Source organism: Chlamydomonas reinhardtii, chromosome 16, assembly GCF_000002595.2.
Source record: "Chlamydomonas reinhardtii strain CC-503 cw92 mt+ chromosome 16, whole genome shotgun sequence".
In the NCBI taxonomy this organism is placed as follows: domain Eukaryota; kingdom Viridiplantae; phylum Chlorophyta; class Chlorophyceae; order Chlamydomonadales; family Chlamydomonadaceae; genus Chlamydomonas; species Chlamydomonas reinhardtii.
Genome location: NC_057019.1, coordinates 3,893,912 through 3,911,915, shown reverse-complemented (window position 1 = coordinate 3,911,915; position 18,004 = coordinate 3,893,912). Strand labels below are relative to the sequence as shown.

The window sequence follows — 18,004 nt, the reverse complement described above, 5'->3', positions numbered from 1 at the left end:
TCTGTAGCTGCTGTACGCTGTTGCTGGCTCAATCCATTCAAAGGGGGTGGCGCTTTATGGCGACGGGGCCCCTGGGTGCATTTGACTCTTTGCACTTTACAGCGCGTGCTTCACTGCTGGCAAGGTGCACGGCAAACGGCGCTGCCATCCGTATGTCTCTCCTCCTGCCCCTAGCTCAAGATTCACTCGTGTCACGTGTCAAGTCAGTGGTCCTAATGATTAGTACATGCCTACATGCGTCGTTCGTGTCATTCCGTCGTCATGCGCCAACCGCGGCGACTGTAAGCGCTACCTTCAACTGCGATAGCGCCTCCCGATTTAAAGGCTGCGACCTGTTTTAAGTCACCTGCAACACAGCACTCTGCGGCACGGATCGCAGAGAGGCTTCAACTCCGCCACACCGGCGTGCGAATACGGTACATCGGCCCGTGCAAGCCCGGTTCTGGGCACTCGTTCGGTCATTAAAAGTAACGTTCTACGTACAGAGCAACCACGCGGGACGGGACAAACATTGCACACATACTCTTTCAGCCAACGACCACCACACACAAGCAGCTTCACCACAGGACGCAACAGCACCCCGCGGAGGCCTGTGCCCCAGCCCATCGGACGTGCGTTCCCGTGTCCAGGTTGGTCTGCCCCCATCGCAAGGCAGGGGCTACCCACAACGGGCTAACATGAATCGCGCACCGACTGCCGTTTCTCTCGTCGGCCTCGGCACACGCCAGGGCGGCAACGCCTGTGACCAGGGCTGCGCCCCACACGCACCGCTGGGCTGCACACAATAGTAGCAGCACTCCTTTTAGGAGCCCGCAGCAGTGACGCCGCTGCGCCGCGCTTCTCCGGCTGCGGTGCGCCTCCGCTCCAGCTGCTCTGTGCCACTGCTTAGCTGGCTTTGGCTGCTTGCGACACTAATTGAACTGGACACATCACTGCTTTAGAATACAATCTGCGCTGACTTGACCTTCTTCTCCACCTCGGTGTACGCCTCAGCGAACTCCTTGGCCTCCGCCTCGTCGCCGTCGCCGCCCTTAATGGGCTTGGGAAGCACCAGCAAGCACGACGTCGGCCGCTTGCTCAGCGCGGCGGCGCCGAGGTCCTGGGAGGGAAAGGGGTAGGCGGCACCAGGGCAGCATGTTTGGTGAGAGGCGCGACTGAGATGAGAGGCGGCGACTGCCGGCGCAGCAACGAGTGCGTTGTCTAAGCGGTCGAGTCATTCCCTGTAATGCGGGGTCAAGCGGTGGGGGTGCATGCCCTATAATGCGGTGCGCTGCGGGGTGCAAGCACGCATGCATAGGCACAAGCCTGATACATGCCGATCTAAACACTTGCGGTGCGTCTCCAGAACATGGGGAGACTCGGTCGCAGCTCCGGCACGTACACGTGCCCGAGCGGCCCACTGGTGCACTCCCGGCTTCGCCGAACCGACTGAAGACCCGCAACTACCGCCTCGGTACTGCCGCTCACCTCCTTCGAGGGCACGTAGATGTATTGGATTTTATGGTCCTCGCAGACGATGGGAATGTGCGTGAGCACGTCAATTGGCGAGATGTCGCCTGCCAGGATACATATCCTGCAGCAATATTTTGATGGACGGTTAGAAGACAGCGTACATGTACTTTCCTATTCCATGTGGGGACACCATGCTTTCAGCCGGCGACGAGGCTGCCGCCGGAACGGGGCGGCGCGACTGCTGCACCACGCTTACCCCTTGGCGTTCTTGCGGAGCGCCTTCACAACCTCCTTCACGCCACGGCGAATCTGCTTCCGCTTGGAGGCCTTCTTGCATAGCTTGTAGACCTTCTTGCATAGTTTCTCGTCGGCTAGGGGCTTCGCGATAACCGAACAGAACTTCACTTTAGCGTCATAGTTGTCACCACCCTCGCTAGCCTCTACTGCGGTCGCTTCGGACTTCTTGCTCTTGCCCATGGTTGCGGCGGGTCTATGCTCTGCGTGTAAATGCCAGACAAGATGAGGAGCAAGTTACTCGTGGGAGAACACAGATGGAAACAGTACGTGCACAGGAGAAGGGCCGGAGTCGATAAAAACCTGACTGCCTGCCGCATCAGGTTCAGCCCCATGCGGTGCCAGCAACTTGGCCGTTGGCATATCGTCCCAAGCTTTTCTCGCACGAGCAAACATATGTTGTGTTGAATAACATTGGCAAACCACAGAACCTCACACTCTCAGTATCAAGGCCTCGAAGTCACCGCTACTTTCCGAGCGGTGAACCGAAATTCAACAGCGCTAATCGCAAATTTTCTATCAACCAGACCTTCAAACCACCTTACAACGCAAAAGGCTTTAGGTGGTTCACATGCTTCGGTCGCGCCGACGCCGGTCTCTCATACGCGCCTAGGCGTGTGCTAACGACAGGGAACTCAGCGAAATAGCCACAGGAGCAAGCGGCCATGGAGGCGGAGCTGGAGGCGGTGCGTCGAGTGGCGGGGGTTGGGGCCCCAGGCACGCGTGCCGAGGCTGACCACTCCTAACCAAGTCCGCACCAGCACGCCATAAGCTCAGCGCGTAGGCTAAACCTGGCCCACACACCGCCGACCAACCCGCTCTATCTAGCGCCCGCCTCAGTGCCTGCTGCGTGACCCGCATACGCCCACAGCCGTTCGCACGCATGCCCTACGCACCCTCCCTTTCGCAGGTCGTCTCCACCTCCTATGAGGGGTCGGTGGACGTGCAGGGCCGCTGGGATGGGCACGGCCGCGTTAGCTTCAAGAGCGGTGCCACGTACGACGGCACGTGGCGCGCCGGCCGCATGCACGGTCACGGCAAGTTCGTGTTCCCTGACGGCATCAGCTACGAGGGCGAGTTCCAAGACAACCAGCTGACCGGCACGGGGGTGAGCACACACGTGCATGTGCATTCGCTTTTGCGTGCGTTGTGCGTGTGGGGAGCACGTGTGTGTGGCGCGAGCGCGTGCCTGGCTTGTTTTTATTGTACACGCGCTGATGACACGCGTACCGAAATGCCGTACATTTGGCCGCCGGCTGGGGGGGTGCCGACGTCGGCAACGCCGGTGCCAGAGCGGGAACGGGCGGCGGCGATATGGGGGGGGGCAGCAGTCTGGGGCTCAGTGCTTTCTCTTACACCAAGGCAACAGCGCAATGACATCCGCCTGCAGACAGGCAGTGCTCCGCTGTAACCAGTGCCTCCGCTGCCCCGGTGCTGGCGCGGCCCTGCAGGTCTACACCTGGCCCAGCGGCGCGCAGTACGAGGGCACGGTGGTGAGGGGGCGGCGCGAGGGCCGCGGCCGCCTCAGCTTCACCAAGAGCGCGGCGGTGTACGAGGGCGACTGGCGCGACGGGCTGCGGCATGGGCAGGGCGTGCTGTACACCAACGTGCAGCGCAGCAGCTATTACAGGGGTGCGTGGAGGGCGGAGGGTGATGGCGGTGGTGGCGGTGGTGGTGGCGGTGGCGGTGGCGGTGGCGGTGGCGGTGGCGGTGGCGGTGGCGGTGGCGGTAGGGATGCTTGGCCGGCCGGGTATCTGGGTACACGTCCGTGCATGACACCAGAACCCGCCCGCACAATCATCTCCCGCACCTACCATCTCCACCACCACAACCTCCACCACCACCAACCCCCGACGCGCTGGCGCCAACGGTATAGCACCCGCTGTCCCTGCTGGACGTCATCACTTCATACTTGTGATTAAATCATTGCGTTCTTCACATGAGTTGACACACACACACACACACACACACACACACACTCTGTCATACACTGTCTTTGCGCAACGTTTTCCTTGTGCTCTTTAACACACACACACACACACACACACACACACACACATATAGGTGAGCTCGACTACGACCAGCGGGCGGGAATACGGGAATTAGGCGTGCTGGGTAAACGTTGTTTAGCGCGCCCAGGGTGCGGAGCATGGACGCATACAGGTGCATCGCGGGGTCAGGCCGAATGGTCGCCCGTGGGGTTACAGGCTTATCGCGGGTAAGTATGACTACCTGGGTGACGACAACCACGCGACGCTCGGTAAATTGGTAGGTATCCGTAAGTAACTCCGGCGTCGTCTGGGCGGGCTTTCGTTTCGTTTTTTTTAACACACACACACACACACACACACACACACACACACACACACACACACACACGCAGGCCAGTGGCTGGACGACACCAAGCACGGCGCGGGCGTGATGCGGTACGACAACGGCGACGTGTACGACGGCCAGTGGGAGGCGGACAAGAAGCGCGGGCTGGGCACCATGCGATGGGAGAGCAGCCGGCAGCAGTACGCGGGCGAGTGGGACAACAACGTGCCCAACGGCGCCGGACTGCACGTTTGGTTCAGCGAGCAGGAAGCGGGCATTCCCACACACGCGCAGTTGCTCATGCACAACAGGTGGGGAGGGGCGGGAGGGCCCAGGGGTGGCAGAAAGTGGGGCACAGGTGTGCTTAGCGAAGGCCTGGAGGTCCTGGAGAGCCAGCTGCTGCAAGCGTGCGAGCCCAGTCCGCACCGAAACTTTCGCAACCGCAGCCACACCGCAGCGCTGGCGACCTTCTCCCTTCTTTCTTCTCCAGTAGCGTTGGGCACATCCCCATCCTCCCCCTGTTCCCCCTGTCCCACCTGACCCCTCCACATCCCCTTTCCTCCACCTCCCTCCACCTCCCTCCACCTCCCTCCACCTCCCTCCACCTCCCTCCACCTCCCTCCACCTCCCTCCACCTCCCGCCACCTCCCTCCACCTCCCTCCACCTCCCTCCACCTCCCTCCTGCAGGTACTACGGCCACTTCAAGAACGGGCGGCGGCACGGCTACGGTGTGCTGTACTACGCCACCGGCGCCCGCTACGAGGGCTACTGGCAGGGCGACCTGAAGCACGGGCAGGGCTGCTACGTGTTTGAGAACGGCGAGGTGTGGGCGGGCGCCTTCGCGCACGACCGGCCGGGGCTGGCGCCCGGGGAGGCCTTCGCGCCCGCCAGCACGGGAGTGCAGCTGCAGGTGAGGGTGGGTGCGGTGGGTGGGGGCGAGAGGCGCGTGGAAATGGGATGTACTCTTGAAGCAAGAACGTTTTTGTGCGGTGTTGACGCCCGACAGGCCAGCATACCGGTATTGCAGCGGTACTGCAAACGTGCAAGGATGCCAAATGATGCCACACCGTGTTTTTGCGGCACATCAGGTCCTCATCTAACAAAGCATGCCTGGCATGCCCCTCCTCCCCGCCCCCCTGTCAGATTGACGACCTGGTGGAGGAGGAGGAGAACCCCACTGCCAGCCGCCGCGCCATCAGCAACCTGCTGCTGTGCTACAACACCGAGCTGCGCATGCTGTACGACAAGTACTGGTGAGGAGAGGGGGCGGGGCGGAGGGCGGTTGAGAGGGGACTTTTTTACGCAGATCCCAGCGAAAGCACAGACTCAACGGCGGAGGACGTGGGATGCACCGGGGTGGGGTGAGGTTGGGGCGGGGTTGGGGTGAGGTTGGGGTAGGGCTGGGGTGGGGTTGGGGCGGGGTTGGGGTGGGGTTGGGGTGGGGTTGGGGCGGGGTTGGGGCGGGGTTGGGGCGGGGTTGGGATGGGGTTTGGGTGGGGTTGGGGCGGGGTTGGGGTGGGGTTGGGGTGGGGTTGGGGCGGGGTTGGGGTGGGGTTGGGGTGGGGTTGGGGTGGGGTTGGGGCGGGGTTGGGGTGGGGGCGAGAGGGCGCCAGGTGAGGATGTCTGTCATTTGCAACAGCAGGCTCCGACCTGTGCTGCCTGACCCCTTGCCCTACCACGGTGCTGCGGACCACCCTCCACTCACGCCCTGCCCCTCGCCTTGCATTGGGGTTGGTGCAGTATGGGCTGGTATCTACAAACCCCCCTCCCTACCTACCTACCCCCCTCCACTCACACCCTGCCCCCTCCCACCACCGCAGCAAGCGGCCCTCCCACCAGCTGCCGCCCAAGATGCCGCGGCTGAGCTTCTCCGTGCTGGCGGCCCAGGTGTGGGAGCTGGCCAACGACTGCCGCCTGCTGAGTCCGGCGCTGACGCTGTCGGGGCTGGACGCCATCTGCGCCACCAGCCGCCTCATGCCGGAGCGGCTGCGGCAGTTCCGCAGCCAGGAGACGCCCAAGGCCATGGACTACCTCACGCCCGAGCAGGCAAGTGAAGGGGCGGGGGGGGGGCTGAAGGGTTGGTGGCGTGACCGGTGCCAGCACTAATGGCAGCAGCGCAGGCAGCAATGGAAGCACCGCGCACTCGATGATAGGCTGACCGTGGAAAGCACGTTCAGGTCAACGACCACAAACCTGCCTCACGCTCCGCTCGTTTATGCGCCGTTCCCAGACTCAAATGGTGCAACACTGGTCGCACTTGTCGCACGCTTGCACGGTGTACGGCACACACACACACACACGGGCGGGCTTCGTTTTGTTTTTCAGCACGCACACACGCACACAATGCTTACACACACGTGCCTTGCTGCCCTCCAAACACACACGCACGCAGGTCCGCTTCTGGCGGCACCTGGCGACCGAGCACGCGCCCGGCGGCGGCCACAGCCCCGTGGCTGACCTGACCTTCCGCGCCTTTGCCGAGGTGCTGGTGCGCGCCGCCGCCGCCCGCTTCGCGCACCTGCCCTCCCTGGAGCGCCGCCTGCACCAGGCCCTCACGCTGCACGTCCTGCACCTCGTCAACAAGGTGGGGGCCTGGGGCGGGATCGGGACGGGGGGCGGGGCTCGCTGGGCTGTGGGGTGGGCTGTGGGTGGGGATGGCAGGAGGCGCGTGTGTCCTCGATACAGACTTGACACGAAGGGGGAAACGCAATGGCCATGCGCGAATACACCTCCTGGCGCCGCCTTTCCAGCGTAACCTTCATTCACTTTTCCTTGTCCATCCATTCAACGCCTCACAGGCCAAGGCCACGCTGCCCTCGCCGCCCTCGCCCACGCCCGTGCTGCCGCCCAACATTGCCGTGGAGGCCGCAGTAGCCGCGCTGGACGCCGTACGGCCGCGCATGGCCGAGATCTTCCTAGCAGCAGCCGGAGCCGAGCCGCCGCTCAGCAAGGAGCAGCAGCAGCAGGAGGCGGCGGCGCCGGAGGCGCGCGGCGGCGCCACCGCCGCGGCGGGCGGCCCCACTGACCCGGTGTACGGCGTGACGGCGCCGGCGCGCGCGCTGGCGGCGGCGCTGGAGGCGGCGGCGGCGGCGGGCGGGCGGCTGGCGTACCCTCTAGGCTTCAAGGGTGCGCTTCTGCAGCTGCTGTGGAACTACGTCAGTCGCAACGCCTACGGGCCCGTGCAGCGGTGGGTGTGTTGGGAAGGGCGGGGTGGGGCGACGGAGGAGCGCTGGAGAAATGTGGGCGCCGTTGGTGCGCGTGATGGAGGTTCCTGCCGGTTGTGCGATGCACGCCTGTGTGCCTGACCACCTCCCTCTCACCTGCCCCTCACCTCCCATTCCATCTCACCCCTCCCATCCCACCCCTCCCCTCGTGCCCTCCCCTCTATAACTCCACTTCCTCTTGATTAGTCATGAATGTAACCCTCTCCCCCACCCCTCAAAACACACCTCAGCATGACCATGGAGCCGGTCGGCAGCGGCGACGGCTCCGAGGGCGCGGGCTTCCGCACCGCCGCTGAGTCGCTGGCGGCGGAGGACGAACAGGAGCTGATGTTTGTGATGGATCAGCCGCTCAGCTGGGCCGAGTTCGTAGACGGCGTGTGGCGTATCGCAACGGATTGGGCGGCGGACGTGAGTGACGCGGCCTCGCATGCGGTGGTGCCGCTATCGGACAGGCTGGGAGCGGTGCTGGGGCTCGAGCCGGAGCCGGAGCCGGAGCCGCCCGCAGTTGGGGGAGGCGGGCATGGGCGGGCGAAGAGTGCCAAGGGCGGGGCGGGTGGGGCGGTCCTGGCCAAGGGGCTGTCGAGGAAGGGGCTGGGGGTGCGAGGGGCGGGCGTGGGAGAGGGTGGGGAGGATGGGGGTGGTGGGGAAGGCTACGGCGGCGGCTCGGCACTGCAGAGCCTGGAGTCGGGTGAGCGGCCAGACATGGCGGCGGGCGGCGCGGATGCAGCGTAGTGCGGGGCGGGCACATCACGCGGTATGCCTGTTCTGGAACTGAGGACGCTTGCTGTGCGGGACGTGTACTGGTTTGATAGGTCTAGCTGCCCAGCAATAGCACGGCCAATAGCTGTTAGCGTAGCTTCTAGGGTCGAGAAGGCAACAACTGGAATCGCATATCGCACCCGTGGAGGGCACTGTAAAGGTGGCAGGCATGTTTGCAGTCCAAGGCTTTACAAGACCGCTCTCTGCGGCCGCGCTCAGGCATCCGCTTTCTCCCCACTTCATGTCTTCAATGACAAGAAGCCAGCGACCCAATTATGAACACAGGCCTTCCCTGGCACCAGCAACTTGCCTCCTGCGGGGCCAGCCACTGGGCGTGCACAGCATCGCAACGATGGCTGTGCACACGTTCTAGCCAAGACCTCTCATGGCAGGGCATATGCGGTACCGTAGCGTGCATTTCTCTGAGTACCGCGAACAGCACGCATGCCCCAAGCTTTGTCGCCTTGTCCACAACACACAGCGTTATCCGCATCAGAGCTTCCATCGTTCACGGGGTGCTTTCTGCTTGCCGCCGACATCCGAATACGCATTTAAGCATTTCAGTGATCCGAACACCTGCTGCCAAACACCAACAGCAAGCCCACGCACAGTACCGTTATGCTGCCAGTGCACATGTGCACAGTAGCGAGTCTTCGCTGTATAGATGACGCTCCTAGCCCACAAGTCTTCCGCCACAAGTGAAGGCACGTGCACACCTGCCCGGGCCCCCGACCACTGTGGCATCCCCTGTCCGCACAGTCCCACACAGGCTGCCAGTCGAATGCATACACACCTCGCCATGCCACCGCGATACACCCACTGCGCTGCCTCCTTCAATTCACCCAGCACCATATCCTGGCAATACCCAACAAGTCGCCGACCGCGCGCTCTCCATTTCCCGTCCCCTCTCCCCTAAAACCACCCCTCAAACCACTCCCACACCACCCTCGCACACACACCACACACCGCCCCTCTCACACGTAGCCTCCGCGGTCGTACGCTGCCCTCCGCTGCGGGTCGCGCAGCACGCTGTAGGCCTCCTGCACGGCCTGGAAGCGCCGCGTGGCCTCCGCCTTGAGCCGCGGCTCGGGCTGGCGGTCGGGGTGCCAGCGCATCGCGGCGGCGCGGTAGGCGGCCTGCACCTCCTCCTTGCTTGCGGTGCGGCTGACGCCCAGGACGCCGTACAGCCCACGCGGGTCCCAGCCCGGGTGCGAGCCGCCGCTGCTGCTGGCCGAGCCGGAGCCGGACCCGCCCGAGGTGCGGCTTTGCTGTTGTTGCCGCTGCTGGCTGCGGGAGCGGCTGGAAGACTGCGAGGTGGCACGTGTGAGGTTGGAGGGAAGGAAAGGCCAGCAGGCAAGGTCAGAGGCTGGTAGGGCCAGGTAGGCAAGGAGCCCGCCCGAGCGCCGCCACCCTCATACAGTACCTGCCGGTGCAGCTCAAACCCGAGCGACCTCTTGGGCACCAGCAATTCACCCCTCTGATTGCCCGTCCTAAAACATTTACAGCACACACACTGCTTGCCCTCTTTTCCCTCTTGTACTGCCTCAGCACTACTGCCTCTGCGTTGGAACACATCCCCCATTTCGCACGGCCACGGCAGACGCCGCCCATCCTGCCCACCTGCTGCCTCCGCTGCTCCTGCTCTTGCTCCCGCTGCCGCTGGCTGTAGCTGTAGCTGTAGCGCGCATCACCGCTGTAGCCATAGCCTTCGTCCGCATCCTGCCGCACCCACTCGTACCGCCACCAGGCCTCCTGCTCCGCCGCGCTGGGCTCGGGCAGTGGCGAGCTCATTCGCGAGCGCAGCAGCAGGAAGGCCGCGTACAGCTGAGGCCAGAAGCTGCGGCGGTCAAGCAAAGGTAAGGGGTGGGGGTAGGGGTAAGGGGCAGGGGCGGGGTGGGCGGCAGGAGAGGATGGGATCGGGTGAGGAGGGTCAGTCAGCATCACGAGGAGCGGCTTGTTGGATTTGGGCAGTCCACATCTTCCGCCACACAGCTACCCACCTGGCGGCCAGGTACCCCACCATTGCCGGCATCACCATGCCAACCACCAGCGCCACAGGCAGCGGCAGCCAGTCAAACAGCCCGCCCGCCGCCAGGGCTACTGGCGCCGCCGCCGCCGTGAGGGCAGCCACGCGTGTGGGGTTGGGCAGCACCGGCCCGGATGACAACCCCTGCGTGAAGCCTGCAGGTGGTGGCGTGGTGGCGGCGTCAGCATAACCCGTGTCAACGGTGTGAGGGCGACCTACACGACCGCTGCGCACCGCAACGCGCCAGGGAAGCTTCCCTGTGCCTTTTTGGCCCCACAGACACACGCACACGCGCATATGCACGCGCGCGCATGGATGCCCTTGAAACCCACCCGCCACGTAGGTTCGCATGACGGTGCCCCGTATCCGTGTCTTGAACACGTACACCGGCACGAACACGGGCGTGGCGCTGACAGCCCCCAGCTCCAGACCCAACATCACGTGCCGGACCTGTGTGCATGCGGTCGACAGCACGAAGGAGGGGAACACGTGAGGCCTGTGTGTACGGGTGTGTGGCATGAGGAATCACCGTGCCGCAGCTCTGATTTTCCTGCTGACCTCCTCTGAACTCTTCTGAGCTCCGCTTACACCGCCACCCCGACAAGCAGCCCTGCCCTCCGCACCGCAACCTCCCTCGCACCACCACCTGCCCATCTACCTTCCCAAACCCACCGCGTAGCCGTACCGTAGCCGTACAAACACGTGTTTGCCCACCTGGTCAGCTCCATAAGTGCTGCGCAGCTGTTCCTCCGCATTGCGCAGTTCCGCACTCCTGCCGGCGCACACACGCCGCCGCGCCCAGCCACCACACAGCGCCGCCCCAGCACCCAGACACACGCCTCAGTTTACTGGTGAGTGCGGGGGGCGGCGATTGATGACATGTGCCGCACGCAGGCGCCGGGCCGCCGGCCCCGCGCGCAGGTGCAAGCATTATGCTACCCATTTGGAGGCCGCAGCCTCGCCTGCTACACACTCTATTACGCAAACACGTACGACTGCCCCTTGTGCGATCCTAACACACATGAGTGCAGCGAACACCTGCCCACCTGATGCTCTGCTTCACCTGCTCCGCCGCCTGGATGGGCCCCATGCGGAACGGCACTAGCCGGTCTGGGCTTGATGACGTGGCGTCGGCACCCGAAACCCCCGCTGCCCCTCCCGACCCCCCTGCCTTCCCCCGGAGGTAGTCGCCGTACGGCACGGCACGCCGTACGAACTCGCCCGGGCGCATGCGGTCCAGAGCGGGGTCGTGCCGGTACTTGGAGCCGCCGTACACCTGCGTGCCGCGTGTGTGCACGCGCACGTGCATATGCAAAGGGGCGCCGCCGAGCCGTGTGAAAAAGCGCGAGTGTTGCAGAGCCTCAGCCGCAGCACAAAGCAGGCGGAACATGGTTGTCAAAACACAATCACGATTACGGCACAAGCGGCGCCATCCCCGCCCCACCCCACCCTAATTCAAAATAACTCAACCCACCACGTGTCTTTCTGTACTGGCAAATGTTCCATGGTCCTTGGTTGCATACCGTATGCTCTGTGGGCCGCCCGGCTACACGTATGCCTACGTGCGCCGCCCACCCAGTCGCTCACCTGCGCCTCCGGCGACTCCACGCCCCAGCGGCGGCTGTAGCGCCACTGCGGCTGCACGGTCCACCACTCGGTGTCGTAGAAGGCCTCATTGCGCCGCGTGGCTGGGTTGTAGCGGCTGCGCAGCACGTTGCGGCCCACCTGCGGCCACGTCCATGAGTTCACAACTGCATACACACACAGATGATGGGCCCTTTCACGTTCTACTTCTGCATTCTTAACCACACATGGCATCGTGCCCCTGGACGCCGGCTGTTGCCAGGCACCTCACGTATGCGCTCCCATTCCGCGCCAATGCCGCAGGGCTTGAAGGCAAGCGGTTTCACCGGCGCACGCAAACATGCACACATACACGTGCACAGCTGCCCACCTGCGCCGACGACACGTACACGTCTGCCTGCGCGGCGAAGGACCACCAGGGCAGCAGTGTGGCCTTGCAGCTGTCCCAGCCGCCCGGGTGCGAGGACAGCAGGCCAGCGTGGTGCGCCTCCCACTGCCGCTCCGCCTCGCCCCGATCCTGACTAAATTGCAGCACACGGCTCTTGTTGGCGAGCAGCTCGCTGCTGCCACCAGCATTGCTACTGCTGCTGCTACTGCTGTCACTGCTGCTACTGTTGCCACTGCTGTTCTGGCTGTCTTGCGGGTTGGGCCCGGCGCCGGTGGCATATGCTCGCCGCCCTCCGTGCGGGGCCAGCGCCCGCGCCCATGCCAGCAGTGACAGCAGGCCCCCTGGCGCTGATGCGGGATTGAGGGGGGCGGTCTGGGCCGCGCATGCCGCTGGAAGGAGGGAGGTTGCCACAGCGGGTGCGCTGGCCCCGGCCCCGGGGGGCGCACACCCGGCTGGGGCTGACTGCATATGACCGGTGGCCTGCCGGCAGTTGCTGCCCCAACATCGCGCGAGGCTCTGGCTTGTGGCGCCAAAATGTCCCCGCGATGATAAGACAGCTGCGAGCAGATGAAGCGCAGGCGCAGGGCCACTGCCCGCGCACGCCTGCGACAACATGTTCCGTTGCCTTTCGATGGTGCATGCCAGCGACTATCCCATGGTCAACAGCGTTTGTTACAGCATGGTAGCTGGAATGTGATGAACCGACAACTGGTTTCGGGGTAAACCGACAGACTTGACGAATCATCGTTGTCCCCATTGCACAAAACGGCCCTTGACAACCCGGAGCCTCGGACCAAAACAGTACTTGCATTCTCAACATTCTATAATATGCCACTTGTGTCTAACCAAAGCTGTTTCTGAACGTGCGGCGAGTTACTCGAATCATCGCTTACCACCTTCTTGCAACACGCCACGCAACTAGTTGAATCTGTGATACGGCTTGAACTTAGGCTTTCGACGCGTTATCTGGGTTGTACAGGAACCGGGCTAGGTTCTGATAATATACCCAGGATGGCGCTGCGGGCCCAGCGGGCGCTTCCAGGCGCACGGCGCTCCAATCTGACATGTGGAAGACGTCTTTGTGTCTTCGGGACAAGGCGTGTGGTGGAGAGTGCTGTGGCTCAAACCCGCGCCCACGCCACACACGGAGCTGCGTCAGAGCCCGAATGCAGCACGTCCGAGCGAGCAATTGTGTGCCAGGAGTCGACTTGTGACGAGTCTTACATCAGGAGCGCAGCCGATGTGGCTTCCAGCAGCAGACAGGGCGCAGAGCGGGCGGCCATCGCGCTGGCCCTTGCGACCGGCCTGTTTTTCCTCGGCGCGGACTCGGCGTGGGCAAACGGAGGTTCCTTTTCGGGGGAAGCGCTGGACATCTTCAATAGTTTCCTGGTGAGCGAACAAACCCGGACGCATGCCACCCGGCGCTCGTTGGCGCTCAACCGGCCGTGCGCGCGCTGGGCGCACTCAGAAAGCAAAGCATTTGGGCAAAGGTTTCAGGCCTTTGCAAGTTTAGATCTTGTGAAGGCTGGAATTCAGCTAAGGTGGTTGGGCTGTGTCTGTGCCACGAGGCACGGGGCTCTCCGCACCCATCCCACATAGTCTCCGTCCGGTCAGACGCGCGGCCTGCCGCTCCTTTCACACCTGATGCAGCATTACAAGCGTTCTGTTATGTAGGTAGCTTCTGCTTCCCTGTCCTCCCTGCTGCCCCCACCCCACCGCCGCTCAAACGCCCCGGGCGCCATTAACCGACTGACTGCGTGTCATACCCGACCCTCCACACAATCCGCCCCACACAGGAGCAAGTGGAGGCGATGGGCCCGGCGGGCGCGGTGGTGTTTGTGGTGGTGGTCATGTTCAGCGAGATGATCCCGCTGTTCCCCACACAGCCGCTGTCGCTGGCATCCGGGCTGCTGTTCGGCGGCAAGCAGGTGCGCGGGAGGGCGGGTGGGAGTCAAGGGGGGGGGGCGGGAGTGGAGTGGAGTGGAATGGAGTGGAGTGGAGTGGAGTGGAGTGGAGTGGAGTGGAGTGGAGTGGAGTGGAGTGGAGTGCGGGCGGGTACAAGAGCGCGCGGCGAGGCGAGAGTGGTCCGTCTGGTGGTTGGGGAGGTGCGGTGGAGTTGCGGGGGAGGTGAATGGGGGCTGCGGATGGTGGTTTCCAGGCTGGCACTGGGTGGGCAGTGCGGCGAGGGGAAGTGTATGCAGGCAGTGCGGGGGTTTGGCAGGGGGGCTGCGCGCAAGGGGCGGTGCCGGGTCCGGCCGGAGGCGGCGCAGGGTTGGGGCAGAGCTGTGGGGCGCCGTGTGATGTGTTTGGCTTCACGCGGCAGTTGAGAGGGCCGGAGGATCAGGAACTGGGCAAACAAGATACCAGAGGTAGACAGACGCACGTCACTTACCGTATGCTAAGGGCACCAAGTCGGACGGGTTGGGCGGCTGGGGCACATAATGCAGAGCGAGCGGACTGGGCTGAGCTGGGCAGGTGCCGTCGGCAGGGCCGCGCGGGGGGTGGCAACAAGCTGGCAATGCGTGCACCCGCGCCGTGAACCGGCCGACACACTCACCCGCCCGCAACCACCGCACCCCCTGCGCATACGTGCCCTCCCCCAGGGTGCCGTGCTGATGCTGATCGGCTGCACACTGGCCGCCATCAACGCCTTCATCATCTCGCGAGGCGTGGGCCGGGGTCTCGCGGAGAAGGTGGGAGCGGCAGCACAACACAGGGGCCCACGGGGGGCGAAGGGCAGGGTGTGGGGCTGCGGCTGAGGGCGGCAGTTTGCGGTCTGGGGGCTGGGGGCTGGCCATATGCCACAACGACCGCCGCGGCCGCAGCTGCTGGGAAAGGCTGCGGGTGCATGCGCCGGGCCGCGCTGCCCGGAGCGGCGGGGTGGTCCTAGGGAACGAGCTTCGAGCTGCGCACACCATACCAGGTCGGACACAGTCAGGCGGACGCCTCGTCCCACACGCAAGCTCTGCGCGCACGCGTACCGCCACCACGACAAACACGCGCATGCACCGCTCCTTGCCCACACCCGCCCACCCCCTCCCACCCCCTCCCGTTCCTCCTCCTCCCCACCCCCTCCCTCAGGTGATCAGCATGGAGATGGGCACTGAGGAGGAGGGGCCGGGCCACCCCAACGCCAAGGAGCACAACCTGGTGGCGCGCAAGCTGGCGGAGGTGCAGCGCACCATCGAGACCGGCTCCTTCACGCAGCAGCTCATCGCGGTGGCGCTGCTGCGCCTCACGCCCGTGGTGCCCTTCTCCGCGTCCAACTACGTGCTGGGCCTCACGCCGCTGCAGGTGGGTGTGCGGGCGGGCGTGTGTGCGGGCGTGTGCGGGTGGGGGCGGGCGTGTGCGGGCGGGTGGGGGCGGGTGGAGGCGGGGGGCGGTAGGCGGGGGCAGGTGGGAGGCGGGAGTGGCGGGCGGACGCCGTTGGAGCCGGCGGGTTACGAGGTTGAAGGGCTGAGGGGCTGGCTGCTCCGTAGCAACGACGAGGATCTGTGCGCCAACCGGCAAAAGTCAAACGCCCTGGTTACCGGCAAAGCGCACCCCTCACGCCCCCTCTTCCGCCTGTGGCCTGTGCGCGTATGTGCGTGTGTGTGCTGCATGCAGCTGCCGGCGTTCATCGGCGGCACGGTGTCGGGCATGGCGGTGTGGAGCGTGCTGTACGCCAGCCTGGGCGGCGCCGGCCGCGGACTGCTGGAGAGCGGCGGAGACCTGGGGGAGGTGTTCGCAGGTGGGCGCTGGGGCCGTGTGTCTGGGGGGGTGCGAGGTCGCGGGTGGAGGGGTGGCAGCGGGCGGCTGCCGGTACGGCGGGCTGGGTGCGCGTGGCCTGTGTCGGGCGTTGGCCACTGCGGCACGCACGGTAGGAAGGCGGAGCAGGCGATGGTGGTGGTGGAGAGGGAGGGGCAGGTGGTGGGTGGTGGGTGGGCAGGCTGGTGCATGTCACACACCGCATGTGCCTCCTCTTGCACATTTAATTTAACCACACCTGTATTCATACCCGCACCCCCCAGAGCTGGCTGACCGCTCCGGCTCCTACACGCAAACCATATTGACTGTTGCCGGCCTGGCGGCGCTGGCGGTGGGGACCATCTACGTGGTAAGGGCGCAGCGGGGGGACCGCTGGGGCTGGGGCGGGGCCTGGGGCAGGGGCTAGGGCTGGTCGTGCCGGGCAGGCGGGGTTGGTTGGTTTGGGCAAGTGCGGCGGCATGCAGCATGACAGCATGCGCCCGCGGCCGGCAAGAGTCGGACCTGCCGCTGGGGCCGGGGGAGGAGGCGTACGGCACTGTGCGGCGGTGGTGGCGTTGGCCGGCCAGGCTCGCGGAGTTGGACACCCAGACTTGCACCTTCCTGTACAGAGCCGCCCACGCCCTGCTACCGTATTGCGCATGCTTGCCGCTTTTGCAAGCACACGTTTACAAACACACACGCACACGTTTTACATATGCACACAGGTCCGCCCCAAGCTGGAGGAGCTCATTGCCAACATCTCACCGGCTGTGTCCATGTCGGGGCGCAAGAGCACCCGCGGCAGCGGTGGTGCCGGCGACGTGTCTGACTCGGACGGCGAGTCGGCCCTGCGCGTCAAGGAGAAGCAGCTGACGGGGAAGTGAGGGCGAGGGCCGGCGAGGCGGAGCGAGGAGCGAGGAGCGAGAAGCAAAGAGCGGGTGGGGAGCGTGGACGAGCGGGGCGGTTTCGAGGAGAGCGAGGTGGAGACTAGGTGTTCGGGACAGCAGCAACAGCAGCAGACCGCTCAGCCGGGTCTGGTCTGGTCGGCAGGCGGTGTGGTGCTGGGACGGGGGTGGCACGGTGGCGGCTGGCGGCTGTGCTGGCTGCGTTGAGCGTACCGCGTGACGACGCGGCGTGGTGCGGGGTGCGGCGCAAGTGCTGCATGCGGCGCGCCCTCCCGCCTGCTCCGATTCAACGGAGCTAGAGAGGGTGCTGTCCCAGCCAGCGAAGCAGCAGAGGGGGCTGCGATGCCCCCCCTGAGAACGAGAGCGGCAGGGCCCTGCAGGGGCACGGGCGCGGGGCCACTCCGCCTGTACTGCGCCTGTACTGGAGATGAGGGTGGTCGTGGGTCATGGCTCTACCTACTCCCTACCACGACCGCAGCGGGACTGCAGACATTCCGGTTGCCAGCCACCCGGTAAGCCCGCACCAGCAATCGCTGGGCTGGCGGGCGGTTGAAGCAAAGTAGTGGCGTTTGGGAGCGTTTTGTTTCTAGTGACGGAGCGTGTGTCACGCGGTTTTCCCATCCTCATCGCGGGTATGGAGGCTGATGTTTTATGTTTTGGTGTTGTTCTGTTGTTGTGTGCGCGTGCACGAGTGTCTCATAGCAGTGCGTACTTTTCGGTGTGAACGAGTTCATTTTGGCTGACGCGTTGAGGGAGGTTACCGGCGCGATTCTGTCATGACGGTGCCAAGGCGGCTACGCACAAGCCGGGTTGTATCCCAGAGCACGAGGGATGTGTAGGAGTAGAGTCAAAGCCCAGGCGAGGGGTGCCGACCGCGGCGGTCTCCGGCTTCCGGACATACGTTGCTGCGGTTGCAAAGCTGCAGGGGCGGCCGTGTGGTCGGCAGCCGTGACTGTGAGTCGGTGATGGGTCCGGAGTGTGCATGCAAGAACTTGCTGGGCGGAGTGCGAGAGCGGGAAGAAGTCTGTGCGTGAGCGGCCAGCGGCTGCCGAGGGTAGAGAAGGCGGTCGCGGGACGCTGGGTGTGCGATGGGAGCGGGTAGGAGCGGGCCCTGCGGAGCGTTGGGGTATTGCAGCGTGGAGGCCACATTTTGTGTTCTGTGCGTGACGTTCAATGTTGTGAATTGCAGACTAGCGACGGGCACGTTGCAAGGAAGCTGACAGGTTGCTAACAAGCAGTACTCGGGCAGGTATTGCGCCCAAATGCTGCTGGGAGGTGCGCAGCCCGGCAATACGGACGGACGAGACTCTGTGACGACATGTAACAACA

At 64.6% G+C, this 18,004-nt stretch overlaps 4 protein-coding genes across 4 annotated transcripts; 2 read left to right on the top strand and 2 right to left on the bottom strand.

Moving 5' to 3' along the window:
• Window positions 1-84: 84 nt before the first annotated feature.
• On the bottom strand, window positions 85-1,996 carry CHLRE_16g690500v5 (uncharacterized protein). The gene is made up of 3 exons (XM_001699190.2): window positions 1,709-1,996; window positions 1,468-1,573; window positions 85-1,099 (listed from the first exon to the last, which is right to left on the bottom strand). Exons 1-3 carry the CDS (start codon window positions 1,927-1,929, stop codon window positions 938-940), a joined length of 489 nt encoding a protein of 162 aa, XP_001699242.1. The 5' UTR covers window positions 1,930-1,996; the 3' UTR covers window positions 85-937.
• A 120-nt stretch (window positions 1,997-2,116) lies between these two features.
• CHLRE_16g690450v5 (uncharacterized protein) lies at window positions 2,117-8,216 on the top strand. Its single transcript, XM_043071680.1, has 10 exons — window positions 2,117-2,432; window positions 2,657-2,854; window positions 3,198-3,378; window positions 4,130-4,373; window positions 4,751-4,973; window positions 5,207-5,316; window positions 5,884-6,109; window positions 6,456-6,647; window positions 6,862-7,250; window positions 7,518-8,216. The coding sequence occupies exons 1-10, from the start codon at window positions 2,412-2,414 to the stop codon at window positions 8,017-8,019; spliced, it is 2,286 nt and encodes a 761-aa protein (XP_042915791.1). The 5' UTR covers window positions 2,117-2,411; the 3' UTR covers window positions 8,020-8,216.
• A 6-nt stretch (window positions 8,217-8,222) lies between these two features.
• On the bottom strand, window positions 8,223-12,746 carry CHLRE_16g690400v5 (uncharacterized protein). The gene is made up of 8 exons (XM_043071678.1): window positions 12,027-12,746; window positions 11,660-11,797; window positions 11,119-11,348; window positions 10,787-10,844; window positions 10,405-10,522; window positions 10,047-10,227; window positions 9,667-9,883; window positions 8,223-9,353 (listed from the first exon to the last, which is right to left on the bottom strand). Exons 1-8 carry the CDS (start codon window positions 12,510-12,512, stop codon window positions 9,021-9,023), a joined length of 1,761 nt encoding a protein of 586 aa, XP_042915790.1. The 5' UTR covers window positions 12,513-12,746; the 3' UTR covers window positions 8,223-9,020.
• A 140-nt stretch (window positions 12,747-12,886) lies between these two features.
• On the top strand, window positions 12,887-18,002 carry CHLRE_16g690350v5 (uncharacterized protein). The gene is made up of 7 exons (XM_043071677.1): window positions 12,887-13,433; window positions 13,841-13,972; window positions 14,648-14,737; window positions 15,126-15,338; window positions 15,651-15,774; window positions 16,055-16,140; window positions 16,496-18,002. The coding sequence occupies exons 1-7, from the start codon at window positions 13,056-13,058 to the stop codon at window positions 16,652-16,654; spliced, it is 1,182 nt and encodes a 393-aa protein (XP_042915789.1). The 5' UTR covers window positions 12,887-13,055; the 3' UTR covers window positions 16,655-18,002.
• Window positions 18,003-18,004: the final 2 nt, after the last annotated feature.